Here is a 17,182-nt window from a genome sequence, read left to right on the forward strand (position 1 = left end):
AATCTAGATAATCAGATGGAACTTCAGAGAACCAAAGAAGAAATATCTATGGAGATGATTCCTCCAGCTCTTCAGAGGAACTGGGGCAACTGAGCCATGACATATCATTACTTCAAACTCATTTCCCTCCTGTTCTCATTACATTGTCTCTTCACTCCTTACCCTCCCTGAACCCATGACTGGGAGTGCAGTAGTGTTGGCATGTACTCTCCATATCTAAATGGATTTTTTGCTTGTTATCCAGTTTCCTCTTGAACTCCATAGATGTGATCTAATTGTCAGAAAAAAAGGACAACACTGTTTAATCATTTTCACTCAATGTGAAGTGATTCCAGAGTCTGTGTTTGAAAATGTACCTCAGTGATAGATGCTTGGTGCTGCGTCACAGTCTTTTATCTCTTTTTATCTCTTTTATTGAAAACTAGACACAATTTAATCACACTTAATCCACTTTTATTCATCTCTCTGTGCAAAACCAGATTCCGCATTTCTTTCCGAACATACTTTTCTTGAAGCACGCCACTGAACACACTTACATACAATTACATCTTTCCACTTACCATTACGGCCCCTGTATCTGTGTGCCTTTTTCACCACAAGCTTTCAGTACTGTACATTGAGATATGGCTAAGATTGTTAGCATAATTACTTGGACACACGATGTGACAAAAATCTAAGGCACTAGAAGTCATAGACTACGGTCCGCATATTCTGCTGAAGCATACATAGATCTAGGACAATGGGGGTAAGGACAAAATATTCACAGCAGGCTTTTCTGCTCAGCAAATACATGTGACATCAGAGTCATCACATGGAAAATACAAAATAGGAGCACATGATTCATCCCGTCCTCCTTAGCCAGAATATAGCAGCTCTTCTATGCAGTATGTGTGTACTTTGTCACAGTTCTGCGTATGAAGAGCCAGGTCTGTCTCCAGATATGATTTACCCATACAAAATGGGCATATAGGCACAATTATGTCCTGGTGTGGCTAATCTCCGGATAGGGTCCAACAAAGCCTGAGAAGGGGAAACAGGTGGCATCCAGCGTTGGAAGTCACAGCACCTGGACCATCATGGACGATATGTTTTGATAACATCTTTGATGGGCCTCCTGCAAATCGGACAGCAGGCGTTGATCTGTCTCTTCAGCTTCAGCCCACAGTCGTTGCAGAGACACATGTGTCCGCAGGTGTAGATGACGGTGTCCACCTCTTGGTCAAAGCAAATGGTGCATTCTCCATTTTTTCCAGCAGGGGGCAGTTCAGAGGCAGTGAGCCTTGGAGAGATGGGAGGACTGAGAGGGGAGCTGGGAGCAGTCACTGCAGAAACAGAGAGGAAAGAGGGACTTACAGTAAAATGCCACAGTCCACTCGAATACTGTTTCCTTTACATATTTCATTCTTTATTCTCTGTCTACCTGTGTTTAGGAGAATTATTATTTTTTTCATCAGTTATTAAACTATGAACCTGAAATCTCAAGATTTGCTAAATTATTCTGACTTAACAAAAGAGTGATGTACTTGGGATGCAACTAACAGTAATCTTTATACTCATTTAACTGGCTGATCATATTTTCTGTGAATCATCAAAAAACTACCTAGAACCCAAAGTCATGTCATATGTCTTATTTTGTCTAACCCATGGTGCAAACCTCCCCCAAATAATCCTACAATGTTACAAAGGGATTTTTACGTTTGATAAACTTAAACAATGATTATGAAATAGTTTCAGATTAGTTCGACTGACACATAATTTAATTGACTAATCGCTACAGTTCTATAATGAAGTCGTTAAGTATTAAAAATGATTCAAATCTAAGATAAGTCAGGAGATAATGTTGTTCCTACTTCAAAAGTGAGACAGAAACAAACATGACATGTCTAGTGTCCAATGCTGTGAGCCTGTGAGGGTTTCTATATAAACTGTAACATTACGCATGCTGTTAACATCTGGTAACGCACCCAGAGAGGATTCAGAGGCAGAGGAGGATCTGTTGACACTGAATGCCAGATCTGAGTCACTGTCATCTGGGCTGCTGCTCTGGGAAGTGCTGGAGGATGTGGAGGGAGGACTGGACTGCAGCGTTCCTGTGTCACAAAGATAAATACACATCAGCAAATCCCAGATAATCAGACTCATGTGGAGCTCTAATGGTGGCTTTCAGACAGTCTGTATATTTAACTGCACTTGCTATCATCTCAATACAGTGTGTCCTTGAGTTGTACAATGGGAGTATAAGGCGTTACACTCACTGGCCTTCACCTGTAAGATTAGATATTTGAATTACTTGAAGTTTCAAGGAGTAACTTCATTGTAGCTGCTTGAGGATAATATTGCTGTGTGAGATGAATTTATGTGGGAGTTGGGGAGTAGGACAGATAGGTCACAGCTCAAAATCGCACAGGCACACACAGACATAAACCACTACATTCCTTTAGTCTGGGAAATAATAAATAGCGGTGGCTGCTTGAGCTCAAGAATAGTCTTTGTGTCCTTTTTGGGTATTTATTATGTTTATAATAAATCAAAAGCTCAACATTTTCAGAAATATCTGCTTGCTGGTGGACAGCAGCTGAATCAGAAGATTGATTCTACTCTCAGTTCTGTTACACGACCTTGTGGCTCCATTACCCACAATGCAACTCACCCATTGATCTGATCTGAGAATTTGTAGTGCTATCCACAAGTTTCCGAACGTCATCTATGGGCAAACCCGGAAGCCGGTTTTGCCGGTTTGGTGGAATTGTACGGTTATGTTTCCATGGTTTTCAGTCGTTGTCATAGTTGCGGTAAACGCATGGATCTATTAACGCTGGCTTTTAACACGGATGTCAATTTGTGTGATATCCACTGTTAAAAGCTGGTGTGATGTGTTTTACAGATTTTCATTGAAAAAAAAAAAAAAAAAATCCATGCATTTACCGCGACTACTGAAACCATGGAAACGTAAACATAAAATTCCACCGGAAGAGCAAAACCGGCAAAACAGGCTATGTTTTTGACGTTCGGAAAAAGGTGGATACCAGCAACAGTTAAAGCAGAAGTAAGCAATCTGGTCATTTTGGCTAACTTCCTGTCAGCCGATGGAGTTAGCAGTCCCCGCCCTCGTCCCTACGTCACCACATTCACGCGCATCCCTTGGCTGCACACACAGAGAGGACTGCCCCTTTATGCCGTTCTCTCTCCTCATTGGATAAAGGTTGTAGGATACAAGGAAAGTTTTCTCCTCGGCTTACAGCAGAGCAGAGTGACTGACAGACCCGTGTTTCGGACCAACCACTCTATATAAGTGATTGCTGTCGGAAGATATAACTATTTAAGACTAAACACAAATATTCCGCTTACTTCTGCTTTAATGTAGCCTTGGGGTGTAAAATGGCCTCAACTAATTGCAGCAGTTGCACAAATAAAAGTGTGGGATGTTATTTTGTGGTATCGCCCGTGTGTATGATATTTAAATACACTCAGCTTACCTAGTATCCTGAGTCTGTTGACAGCCCCGTGCAGGGTGAAGAAGGCCCACAGGACCTGAGAGGAATCCACGCAGAGCAGCCTGCCACGTCCCACTCCGTTCACCCCATGGTGCACCTCTCCGCTGGGCAGCAGGCTGAAGCTGAGCACGTCTCCAGAGCAAGGCATGGGAAAGTCCCGGTGCACCACCCAATACTCTTTACGGTCCAGCAGCACCTCGGGGTCTGCTGGCAGGTCCCCGGCGTGTAGACTCGCCGGGTCGCAGGAGGTCAAGCCGAACAACAGCGCCCCAAAGTAGGGCAGGCCCAGGTGGCCCACTTCCACGTACACAGTCTCACCAACGTGCAGCGGCCGGTCGCTGAACACCAGAGTCCGACTGCTGTCCAGAAAGTGGATGCAGGCGGCCGAGCGGTCTGCGGAGAGTATTACGTCAGAGCCGCGGACGGGGTGAAAGTGCAAGTCATTGTCCAGCGGCGAGGGAAGGCCCCGGGCCACCCTGGGGACGCTGAATCCAGTGGAGGCAGATGAGGAAGGTGTGGAAGAGGAGGAGGTGGAGGAGCAGCAAGGGATGAGCTGAGTGTAGTTATTGAGCTGGAGGTTGGCCATCTTGGCAGCAGCGGTCTGGTTGTTCTCCAGCTGATTGTTGCTGTAATTGGCTGAGTCGTGGCTACTCTGAGGGAGATAGGCGCTCAGACGGGCCGCACTCAGACAGCTGGATCCCACACTCTCAGCAAATGTGCTTTCTGTCGAGGAGAAGATGGATACTATCATACATACTATCATAAATTTGTACCAAACTTTCCTATTTTTTCTACGGTGATGGCTATGGATATACAGTAGGGAAAATAAATATTTGCTCCCCTGCTGATTTTTGCCCTTATTTCACTTGATCCAATGTAAATTAATTCATAACCTTTTATGATGATATTATTTCTAGATGTTTTGTTATGTTATTCTGTCTCCTATAGTTATATATAGTATTTATATAATAAACTAACCATAAAAACTATAGCCCATCCATTTCATTGTGGAAAAGCAAACTTACAAAATCAGCAGGGAATCAAATACTTATTTGTCCTACTGTAGGTTCAACTCATGATTCATCCCATTATTGATTATTTTCTCAGTTAAAGCAGAAGTAAGCGATCCGGTCGTTTTGGCTAACTTCTTGTCAGCCGATGGAGTTAGCAGTCCCCGTCCTCGTCATGGATCTATTGGTCCTCGTCCCTACGTCACCACATTCACGCACATCCCTTGGCTGCACACACAGAGAGGACTGCCCCTTTATGCCGTTCTCTCTCCTCATTGGATAAAGGTTGTAGGATACAAGGAAAGTTTTCTCCTCGGTTTACAGCAGAGCAGAGTGACCGACAGACCCGTGTTTCAGACCAAACACTCTATATAAGTGATTGATGTCGGTAGATATAACTATTTAAGACTTATATTAACACAAACATTCCGCTTACTTCTGCTTTAATTGATTGATAAAAACATGTCTATAAAAGATGGAGAAAACTGTGTCCATTATAATGTCTTGAAGCTTAAAGGTAGGGTTGGGAATCTTATTCTGTGGCATTTTTACTGAATTGCTTGAAATCCTCTTCACACCCCGATTGCAACCAAGTAATTTAATGCATTTAAAGTCAGTCACCTGTGGAACGAACAAGCCTGAAAAAACAGCATTCAATCATTTTTAACGCGGCATTCTCAATGATTGGATCGAGATGTGTTAATCAAGCAGCTGTCTCTGTCTCTCTCGTACCGCTCTTCCTCCACTAAGTCTTCACCTACTAACGACTGCGGAAAAGACAACGACAGCGATACAATGTACCACACTCCAGTCTGGTAGGTGACAATGTAGCTATAAACTGGATGTTGGGTGGTTTATTATTATGCCTGGTGTTTTCTTTCACGTGAATGAGCCATGAGAAAAAGCTGGAGGAAAGTTTGCGATGCTGCGCAGTGAAGGCGATACTTTGCGGTGTGACCCACGGTAATCCTCATTTTTTGAGTTTGAGTACAAATAAGCTGTGTCGACAAGCTGTTTATTTGGCATTCCCCAGTATATTTACCTCCCTAATTAATTTCCATTCTTCTCTAAACCCATCTGCAGACGCGTTTGTACACAGAGTTCATAGTAGAGCTGAATTTCTCTGTGTACGGGGGGGGGGGGGGCTGATATAAACAAGTATGACACTAGTAGCCCTTCTGGAGCAGTTGCGTGCACTGGCCCCTCACCAAAGCTCCTGGGATCTGCGTCTTGACCAAACATGGTCATTGCTCCTGTCAGACTGAAGATAAACACACCCAGTGAGTACGAGAGGGAAGCGAAGGGGAGATGGTGATGGAAATGAAGGAGGCGTAGAGGGAGAAACAGCCCAAGCGCGGGAAAGTGATAGTAAGTGAGTGTTAAAGGAGAAGCGGGGAAAGTGATTAGGAGTGAGAGCTTCAGGACGGATCGAGTGGATGACACTCTGTTGAACACAGACTGGTTTTGTCACACGGATCATTGAGTCATCGCGCCGCCCCAGGCAGATCTACCTACTCTCACTATACACTGGCCTGTGCTGCTGCAGAGCTTTGTGGCACAGCTGCTCTCTGAACTCACAGGAAGCTGCTTAAATTAGCTGTGGATGTGTTGACACTATAAAAATAAGTTTCAGGGTTGTCAAAGCCATGGTCAAAATTACACGGCCTTGGAGCTGACAGATGAAGATAATTCCAGTCAGATTATCCCTAACTCAGTGCTTAAATGGATGTATGTAAGTAAATGGATGTAAATGTAAGTGAACAGCATGATAAAATGTTTTACCGAGCAGCGTGACCTCCTGAGTGATGCCGTAGATATCTACGATGGCCCACAGTGGACAGCCGATGCTGAGCCCACAGTGGAAGAGGATGGGCTCTCCGTCATTGATGCTGTAGAAAACTCTCCCATGGCGATCGACCCAGAATGACAACACATTGTCCTTCAAGGCCAGTCTCTCAGGCAGAGCTTTGGCCCAGTAGCCGGGTCGTGTCACCAGGTCCGGGCAAGCGTACTTTGGGATGTCGGTAGCAACCAGTTCGCTAGGGTCCAGGCTGGTGAAACCAAAGCGAAGAGCTCCACTCCAGCCAGTGTGAACACCAGTCAGACGGAGACGCATCTGAATGAACAGAAGTGATGTAAATACACTATATTCCCCAGATATCCCTTAAATACAGAGTGGGTGAAGAATGAGATGGAAACAAACCTTCTCATAGAGATGCACAGGCCGATGGCTGAATGTGATGCCGTTACAAAAGCTGTTCTTGCGAGTGGCACGGCGAAGCTGCCCATCCAGCCTGATATTCTTGCCTTTGGCGTGGGGGTGAAAGCGGGGTGAGTCCATATTGATACTAACCGGAGGAGCAGACGTCCTCCTCTCCACACCTCCATTGTTAGGCAGGGTGTAGTACTGCCTGTTGGCCACCGGGCGGGGTTGCAGAGTCGCATCTGTGGGTACAAAAACAGTGAGGGAAGAGAAACACATTAACGATTCAACCTGATCAACTAAGTGAGAGGCCAACACGGTATGTGAACAGCTAGTTGGGTTTTGTGTGACTGTGACAAGGTCGAAACGGGTAAAGTTCGTGACGCCAGCTGTTGGAAAAAGAAGCAAACATATCCACACACAATAACTCGTTTGCGAGCGGGCCGTGGCAGTTGGTTTAGAGGGCAGAGAGGCCAGTTATGTGAAGGAGCCCGCAGTCTCACACACTTCCTTTCCCACACTGACACTATGAAGCCTCTTTACTCCTCTCAACAAGTCTACATTCAATAATCTCTTTTAGCATATAACCCACATTTACAGTATAAAAAAGCAAACTGTCCCAAATCAGTCCTCTTACCACATCCATATGGGACATTTATATCACAGAAGTGAAAAAAGGTACATTTAGACGAAACCCTGATGTATACATCACAGGGGAACATGTCAGGTAAAGCAAAAATTAGTAGCACCACAGGAAAGAGAAATGTAAAAAAAAAACTAAAAAAAAACTCAGAACGTCGACATCAGACATGATAAGTCTTCCTCTTATTTATGGGCTACACACACCCTTGGCCTACAGCATAAACAAACCCTGAATAGCCCTTTTCATTCCTCCACAGTTATCTTCAGAAAGGGAGAATGAATCACGCAGTGCAGAGTCAGTAAAGAAATACCCAAATAAAAGGCCTAATCTTCACAGGAGTTAATGTCCTACTTGAGGAAAGAATTTCTTGATGAGCGCCACAGACCGAATTAACAAGGATCTGAAATCAAACAAGACACACTGGATGCGGGCTTAAATGAGACTTGGATTGTTTGGGTTTAATATTAAATACAAGTAAAGCTGTAGATGAGTGTTTATGGTATAGACTGGCTGAAATCCAACATTCAAAGGGAGGCCATGTTTCTCCTCCCCTCCAGGGCCACAGAGTGATTACATTTCTGTTTAAAATTCACTGTGATCTGCTGTAAAGACAATAACTCAGTGAAATGTTCCACAGTACATTTCCTAAATTAGACATTATCACTGATTATATTCTAAACTATGAAGCTGCAACAAGAACATCTGTAACATCTCAAATGATGTGCGGGGTGCCCCTTTTCCTTTCGGCTCAGAGAATTTGGCTTTTAAGGGAGTAAAATATACTCTGGGTGGATGTGCAGAAACATGTTGAGGGTTAGCCTACAGGCTCAGCTATCTCTCTGACAGAGTGATGTACTGTGAGTCTGCAGTCGAGGGACCGACAGTGAGGACTGATATAGACACTTGCCATTATTAGATGAAAGGCATAGCACAATAGATCATGAAGTGAGGGACAGCTCACAGCCTTGTTGATGTTCGCTCCAGTTTGTGCTTCTCGTATATATTACCATTACATCTGAGTCACATGCTAAACATGAAGAATAAAGAAGAATAAATACGGCGTTGTGTTTATGTAACACAGCTTGTCAACCGGGCTGCCATATAGAGCAGTTTCGTTATGAGTGACTTCTAGGATTGTGCTGATTGGCGATCTTTAGAACGATAGTCGATTGCTCATGCTTTGGAAAATGTCACAATATTTGACCTGTTCTCTCATTATTGTAGTAACTTATAATTGGTGGTATGAAATTAATTTAAAAGTGGATTTGTCATATCACATATAAGAACATATGATAACGCTTACAACACGCACAGTCACTCTGATAATTTGACCTTGGTTAAGATCGCGCAACTCTTGTGGGTCCCCATTCTGTTTGTCTTGAGCGCACGCACGTGGGAGACCTGACAAACATTACCGCAGATGGTTTCATACTAAAGCTGCATAGGAGGAGCTAATTTGCCAAGGAAAACAGAAATTTACCAACAGAGGTGCAGAAGAAGAAAACAACTGGCAAGATAAAATTAAAGTAGCATAAGCATGCAGGTTTCAAAATCAAATAATTTGAAAATCAGATGTGTACAGATACATTTAGTGTTCAGTTGAACACTGAACTCTTTGTTCATGAGAAGCTCAATAGGTTACTTTTAAATAACTTTACTGTCACATATATTGGCCTATATGTTACTTTGTTTTCCATCAAAAAGTACTCTTTATATTTATTTCTCTGTTGTTGCGCAAACAGAGCAAAGTCACATGTATGTATTTTTACAATTTATTTTTTTTGGACAACTGAGGGACTATTGGGTAGTCAAAAGAGTCTTTTAGAGACTATGACTCAGATGTATTGTTAGCACATAATGGGTACGGATTTGGACTGGGTCAGTGTCAGTGATGGAATACCAGACTCCTTTTTTACCAATCATAAGACAAAGCACTTTAAAGCAAGTCTCTTCAGTGTACTATTAGGAGTGCTGAACGGCAGTGTCAGTGATGGTCCCTGTATTAAGGACCAGCCAAATTATGAGAAGAGCAGAGAAACAGACTGGTCGAGGCAGCTGATCAGTGAAGCTCAGCTGAACTTTGGAGGTTGCCACTGCCAAAAGCAAATTTCACATGGAGGATATTTCTGCCAGAAGCCGTGTTGTGCAATTAATTCAGGAAAGAAACATTTGGGTAATGGGAACGGTGTCTCCCTGTCTTGTTCTGAGTGATGGAAAATACACAAATGAATGCAATCATAAGACTGCACAAGACACACTGCTGTACCAAGGGACGCTTTTTGAAATGTAAAACTGATTACGTGCATTCGTCAGAGTTATCTTTGGCTACAAGATGATCAGACTCTTTATCTTCTCATATCCCTAGGCCATCACCATACTGTAACTCATTTACTGTGCAGGACATGAAATCTCAGTGCATCTCAGGAGAATTTCATGGTTTGTTTAGTTACATCTTTGTCTTAAGAACTTGTGAAAGTGATCAATAGCATCACTCGAAACTCTTTTTGGTTTAATGACCTCTTCATCACATGCAGGCCTGCTAGATAAATGATGCCTGATGATAAATGAACCTATAAAAGCTTCCCTTATGATATGCAGTGCATATTTCTTCTGTAGTCCCATAAAACACAGATATCTTATTAATTCCATAATTAATTGAAACCATACAGTGCAAGCAAACTGCCCCTGCCCCTCTGACTAACTGTTCTCAGTCCAAACCCTGTGTCAGCTGGCTCTGGTGGAAGTAACCACATCATTTAGCTGCCAGTGGGTCTGTTGGGGGCGTGGGAGTGTGACAGAGATTAAATCAAAGTGATATGGGGAGCTGATTGTCAAGTTATACGCTTTAGGTGTCATGACAAAGTGGTCTGGAGAGCGATATTCAGAGAGCTCATAATGACAGTTTTATGTAAAAACCCCTGACAATCAAGTCACATGCAGGAACAATTCCCTGGCAATCACTTCAAGTTGTAATTTACATAAAACAGCTACTTGGTGTCACTAAAGGACATTACCAGGCATTATCAGGCAATACAGTACACGTATTTACAGCATTAAACATTCATGTTATTGCTGCTAGATTTGCTTATGAATTAACAATATTCTTTATGACATGAAGGAGGCAAAATATGCCTTCCTGTCTAAATATAGCAGTTTCACAAAGGATAATGAAGACTACGTTTCTGGAAATGACACAAAACGGGCAAGAGGAGGCAGCAAGCACTGCACATTATGATGACACTCAAAAACCTTAATGTGCAAGTCATTCGGTGGCTGATCAGGGATGTGGACTTTAGAAGTTCCACTGCTGAGTAGGATTTGATGTGAACCATCATAAACTGAAGCTTTGGTAGAACAAGCCTTTGCTTGATGATGTAGGCTATACCCTTTGCACGCTTCAGGTTGATCACCAACATTTCATCTTTTAAAACTAAGCTTGTGTCGCTTATGAGGTTTCTATGATAGGTGAAAGAAAGGTGAATTTGCAGAAAAAAAGCGGCTGCTGGAGCGCTCGCTTGGACTCGCTCCCTGGGAATCACGCTCGGCTCCCCCGTGATGGGAAGCGCGCCTCTCTACGCAGAGCGAACACAAGTAGCCTAGAGGAATTAGGACAAGCCATGTGTATCTCCCTCTAATCAGGCACCGCTCCGTGCATATGCACATATGTGTTTTTGTGCATTAGCCTACATTACAAGCCCCCGCGAATGATAAATGAATAACCAGACTCACCTATTAAAGGTTTAGGTGTCGTATTCCCCATTATATCGAGAATTTCCTCGCACCGGCTGACAAGTTAATTCCGATTGTAGTGTTTCTCTGTCCATCCATGTATGATGATCTGAGAAGGATCTGCCTGCAGCTAGTTCAGTCTGAGTATCAATGCCTTCAGATCGCGCTGTATCTCCCCGCTGAAGCATGGACGCGCTCCTCTTAATGTCAACCCCAAGCCGCTGCGACAGGCAGACACCTCCAACTGGCGCACAGCAGCCCCCTCCTTTCTTTAGTATAGGCTCCCCTCTGCACGACTTTAAAGACACAGTAAGCACAGAGACCACCACACTCCCTCACCCCCCCGCCCCCCTTCAGAAGCATCACAGAGCCTCTGAATAATTCATTTAATAATTCACTCAAAGCCTGTGATGAAGCCTAATGAGTGTGGAGCCTATAGGACAAACACCAAGCTTGAAGGGGTTTGTGTATTATCTAAAGGAAGGAAGCCTTGTCAAGTATATTTGCATATAGAGAACCACGAAGACAGCATGGTGCAAACTTTGATAGCACTGTAATGATTAAGAGATCATTGCTCATGACTGTTTGACAGAGCTTTTGTTCTTGAGTGTGAACTTTAAAGGGGGTTAATTTAAGCTGATCAGACTCAAGAGATTTCCAAGACTATTGATCCTTCGACGCAGTCAGACTTCTAAATCAAAAAACCCAAAGAGCCATCAGAAGGAGGTGATCAGCTCGAGATAAATCACGTATTCATACTTTTGATACGAGTCCAAAGCGCCATATGAGGAAATCCCCTTTTTTCCCACCCTATCCTCTGCCCTCCCATAGCCTTGACTGCTGGGGCTTCTCTCAAGCTGTTTCCTGTCTTCTGGACCACACCGCTCTCTGAGGAGCCATGGCCTGCAGGGTTCGTAGGACTGAGACCATTAGAGGAGGGAGTGCCGGTACAGCGTATCTCCCATAGTGGAGAAATAGAGGGGCCTGAAGCGTTACAGCAGCTGTGTGTCAGATATTCTGACCACAGCACTGCTGCTTAGGAGATGAGAAAGCATGAAAACAGAGAAGTGTGCAAGTTATACCTCCTTGACGTCAATGTAATGTTCAGATAGTGATGAATTGTTAAACATTTGACAGCACCAGTGAAATTTTTTCTGGCGTATATTTACAGTGTTGTTATTAACTACATCAAACACAGGAAAAGTGTCTCTGGGCTTCTGCAGTCACCAACATATTCTAATTCTATATCAGGGCAAAGAAGTCTCGTGAGAGATGGCGTTTGGGTGAAAGCAAACTGGGACTAAAAATAACTCAGAGACAAAAGCATTTGTTTCTACCACCTCAATGCTGTTTGTTTTAGCAGGATATGGTGGCTCCTTATGAGAGCCTTGGGTGAATGGTGTTTGGGGTGAAGCGAAGCAGAAGTGAAATTCCCCCCACGCCCTCGTCATTGCCTCCGAAAGAAAGAGCTGCTATGGCAAAGGGGATTAACACAGGAAGTGAATATGAGGCTGTGATGGAGTCTGCAATCAAGCCTTCCCTGTAAACACAGCAGAGCAGCAGTAACAAGTGCCGCTTCCCCCGATGCTTGCTTTACTGCCTGCCTGACTATGGGGTGCTAATGAAAGCATAATGATTGCTGGGCTGATTTTATTCCAAAAGGCAAGGGACTGTACTTTGCAGGATTATCTTCAGCACAAGTGGGGTGTCTACAGAAAATATTGAACGATACAGAGAATGTCAATAGAACTGTTTGACATTTTCTGGAGGTTCACTTACTTCCTTTCATGCATGTCACATGAGAAGATCAGACACTTTCAGTTTGGTAAATATACAGTTGGAGATAGAAGCCAGTTATTTTAGCATAAAGATTAGAAAAGGGGAAACAGCTAGCTTGACTGTGTCCAAAGAAGAACGCACGTGGGGGAACAAAAATCTATTATTGCAATGTTTTGAATGGCAATATTGTATCGATGCACGGGTACCAGGAATCAATCTTTTATTTTGTAGGAATTGCACATACAGATGTACGTTTTTCGCTCTAGAATACTGTTTATGATTGTGTTGGTGAGTCTGTTTTTCCTGACCCTCCCACTGAAAGAATAAAAATGATTGTTAATGGTTTGTCCTCCCAGATGTTTTCCTTCAGAACACATACAATTTAATTATACGCAGATGATGTACCTATTTTTATGTATGAAGGAGCCATCTAAATCTATACCAGCTTTAATTAAGATCATATATGAATTTAGTACCTTTTCTGGATATAAAATAAATCATGATAAGTCCCTGGCCTTACCCCTTGGGAAGAGGAGCAGTGTTTCAGAATATCTGCCTTTTAACGTAACTTTCAACTGATTTAAATATCTGTATTTCTTTCCGCCCAATCTCTTTGATTCAACTAAATTGAAATTTTTACCTCTAAGATCAAATCAGACTTACAAAGATGGGTTAATTTACCAGTGTCTTTAATAGGCCAAATTGCAGTTATTAAAATGAATGTTTTGCCACGTTTAATGTATCCAATTCAGATGTATTTCCCCAATCCCTTACCCCCAAACACACCCACATTTTTTTTTGTCCTTTACATATTTTTGTGTTTTTGGTTTTTATTGTGTTGTGTTGTGTTGTGTTGTGTTGTATCATCTTGTGTTGTATGTTGTGATTTGTGACCATGGAAGGCTGTGATCTTGTGTTGCTTTTTTGATGAGCTCTTCTTGTCGCGAAATGAAAATTAAAAATAAAGTTTAAAAAAAATTATTGAAGTCAGATGAACAAACTGGGAACTTCTTATTTGATAAATCTGATGTTGATAGTTTTTCCTTGCAGTTGAACGCAATAAACACCAATAAATTGTAATGTGTCACCATATGCTATAGGATATTGCAAAATTCTTAAAATTGCAATAATATTGTTCTGTGACGATAATATTGTATTGTGGAGCCTTGGGTGATTTCCACCTCTCCTCTATGCTAAACCAAGATAAGCTCACCAGATGCTGGCTGTAGCTTCAAATATTTACAGCACAGACACGAGTGGTATTCATTTTCTTACCCAACTCTGGATACAAAGGTGGAAAGGGACAATAATGGACACTTAGATGATTACTGATGCGTATTGTGGTGATTTTAAGAAGCAGTCAACTCTGAAATACTATGAAAGGCATATTTCATCTTTCAGTGACTGTATATGCATGCTTAACTCTCTGATACGAAGTCAAGCCTCTCTAAGTAGAGAGTCTGCAGAGAGTGGAATGTTAAACAGAACGTATTAGTTTAGAGAGCGTGTCAGCAGCCTTCTCCATATTAATTTTTACAACTCAGCATCATTGTCCGTCGAACCCTGGTTGCTCTGAACACAGATTCACAGTATGATCTTCTTGAAGTTAGTATGGAGACCAGCTGAGAAACAGCGTTCATCATTAATGTGATCGCTCATTTACTGAAAGAACTTCAACTTGGCTTAACTTCAATCGAGGTTCTTCCCTGTATTCTTCACAATAGTGAGCCACACTTCCTGGCAAATGCAAAACATTTTGGTGTGATTAGACAGTAGCCCCTTTTAAACATATCCCACTCTATTGCCAATAAGAAGCCCCCTCATTATGTTTGTTTATACTGAAAAATACGAAACTGGCTTAATGGTGCTCCAGTGTGTGGTAGTGCCCAATAATCGGAGGTATGTTGTATAGCTCATGGGCATCCTGTCCTGCGTTGCTTGCTGACCCTTTTTCCACGCACATTAATTCAGCTCTGACTCTACAGCTGTGGAGATAGTTGTACCACCCCCTCCTATGTCCATTACCTTGTGTACATCTTGTATACAGCAAGTTGTAATTTACACCAACAAAACTGGGTGAAAGACATACAGTACAACACACTGTGAGAAAGCTGTGTCTATTTTTATTTAATTGGATGCAAATGGGAATTCTCTGCTCTGGCATGAACCATAATGTATACTGTCCCCCTTTTGGGTATCAAGCATCTGTGATGCGGCGATCTCATGAGAGCCCCGACAGCAAACAAAGTTATTTCCAGAGAAAAGAGGACAGACATGCCTCGTTTGCTCAAGGAAACTTGGCCCAAAGCAGTGTGACTACTGCCATGCAGAGCGATGCAGTGACTGGTCTTTGGACAGCAAAGTGTTACATTTGCAGTATTTTAATTCTCTTTAAAGATTCAAAGGCAGTGTAGAAATGCTGAGCAGATGGCTGTTTGGGAGGGTTTGAATGTGGTGGTCTCAGTATCAGGGGAGGGCTCCTGTCCAAACCCCAGTCACTGATCTAATGGATGAAGTGAGTCATACCCACCTTCAATGTGAACACACAACCATCTCCATCAAACACACATGGGCCAGCACAATGAGCCACATTCATACAACAATGTTTTTCTGGTCACCTCTTTCTGTTCAAGCGCTGTTTTCTACCACACCGCATTCACATGTGTTTTCAATATGAGCTCCTGTCTTAGGCCGTTGGAGGCACCTGCTTTTCAAAATCACCGTAAAAGCTCAACTATTGCCAAAAGTGTTGTATCAGTAAAAGAAAGGTCCCTCACATAGATGATGAGGCATAGTGTGTTGAAAAGTGTTTTTTTTTTTGTCTTTATCAAACCTAACCGCGTTCAGCATTTGCCTTTAATTGGAGCCATTTTAGGGGGTGTTCTTGCCATGTGCTCGGTGCCCTCACAGATTGTTCTAATTTCCAAAATCTTCAGATCATGAGACTGAATGCTGTGGCAGTCTTTAGCAGACAAAATGCATGCATGCTTGGTTTCACTTCTGCAATTTCAGATTTCAGTAAATTAAAAACACCACTGAGAAGTGAATCACCAGCAAATGGTGTAAATTGGGAAAACAAAGCACTGCCGCTGGTATGAAGACTGCATTGTAATGGAGTAATTTGACAATCTGGTGTATAACGTTATACTCATGTTCGCTCCATAATGAAATAAAGTTTTTTTCAGGGCTTTGAATTGCTTTCAGAAAATAACAACAATGACTACTTTTTCCTTATTTTGTGTCAACAACACAAGAAGTAGACAACAACTAATTTTCAACATTAAACAATCGTCATTCAAACCACATGTGAACTCCTCTCTGTTTAAAACTAAAATAGCTTGGAGAAAATCATTTCAGTTGATTCACTCTTGCATTATATCAGTCCTCTCTTAATAGTTCACGACATGCTCTCATGCAAAAGTACTTTAAATAAGAACAAAGCATCTTTCTGTTGTTGATATGCCATGGTCTTTGGAGTTTTCTCAGTTGTCCCATAAATCTGTATGTTCATCGCAACAGAGAAAATTCTGCTACGGAAGTCTGACAATGATTCATTTTCCAAAAGTGAAAAAGGACACATTAGGCTTTTCATTATGAAAGATTCAAGGTCAACAATGAACTTTCATACATCTAAAGCCAGTTGCGGTCCGTCGCTATTCTACTCAGTCCTGCTGACTTTATTTTAGCTGTCAAACTTTGCAAGTTATTGGCCAAAATGACAGGAAACATGGGGGGTCAGATAAGTGGACAACACCAGACAAAATTTCCCAGCCAATATTTGAAGAGGGGACATTGTGTCCACATGGCACATGTCCATGGAAGTGTTAACAAATGGTGATGATAATGGACAGAGATATTGACTTTGATATGGGGAATTTCCTGATTCATTTTCCATTGAAGGAGTCTAAATTATGACATTACGTAACACGTCGACCCCTGACATTAAACGACTCCTGCTACTCGACGATGAAAGAAGAAAGTGGGTGGCATTTGTAAAATGCATTTACTACTGTTGTAGGACATTTTAGTCAAATGAATTAATCAGTGTTGCAGTTTTCTACAAAGAACGGCATTTTGGGTTTGCCGCAGTGGAACATGAAACAGTGGCACAGTTCCACCAAAGTGTTGTTTTAGGCCTCTCTGTCAGTGGGAGACGTGCTAAAAATGGCCTTTCAATGCATTCAATCAGATGCACGGACAGTGTTCTTCCTCCATCTGTTCTATTGTCTTAGTGTTCTCTGGGATGAGGAGCGGATGCACCACCGAAGGAGATGCAGGAAATACTCTTGGCCCAGAACAACACAGCCAAGTTCTTCTAGCCTTT

The 17,182-nt window shown here is 42.4% G+C and overlaps 1 protein-coding gene across 1 annotated transcript; it reads right to left on the minus strand.

The window, feature by feature from the left end:
* Window positions 1–433: 433 nt before the first annotated feature.
* Window positions 434–11,350, minus strand: neurl1b (neuralized E3 ubiquitin protein ligase 1B). The gene is made up of 6 exons (XM_085790130.1): window positions 11,080–11,350; window positions 6,708–6,949; window positions 6,287–6,620; window positions 3,477–4,217; window positions 1,965–2,090; window positions 434–1,322 (listed from the first exon to the last, which is right to left on the minus strand). Exons 1-6 carry the CDS (start codon window positions 11,108–11,110, stop codon window positions 1,075–1,077), a joined length of 1,722 nt encoding a protein of 573 aa, XP_085646256.1. The 5' UTR covers window positions 11,111–11,350; the 3' UTR covers window positions 434–1,074.
* Window positions 11,351–17,182: the final 5,832 nt, after the last annotated feature.

This window comes from Trachurus japonicus, chromosome 10 (genome assembly GCF_045865225.1).
Source record: "Trachurus japonicus isolate A0001 chromosome 10, Traja_1.0".
NCBI classification, from domain to species: Eukaryota; Metazoa; Chordata; class Actinopteri; order Carangiformes; family Carangidae; genus Trachurus; species Trachurus japonicus.

What these genes read in the sequence shown, in the direction of transcription:
- neurl1b (XM_085790130.1), bottom strand. Translation starts at nt 11,110, where the DNA reads ATGGGGAATACGACACCTAAACCTTTAATAG. An exon ending in TCAGGAGGTCACGCTGCTCG is followed by an intron (nt 4,218 to 6,286) that starts GTAAAACATTTT and finishes TCTCCTCGACAG; the next exon opens with AAAGCACATTTGCTGAGAGT. An exon ending in TGCCTCTGAATCCTCTCTGG is followed by an intron (nt 1,323 to 1,964) that starts GTGCGTTACCAG and finishes CTGTTTCTGCAG; the next exon opens with TGACTGCTCCCAGCTCCCCT.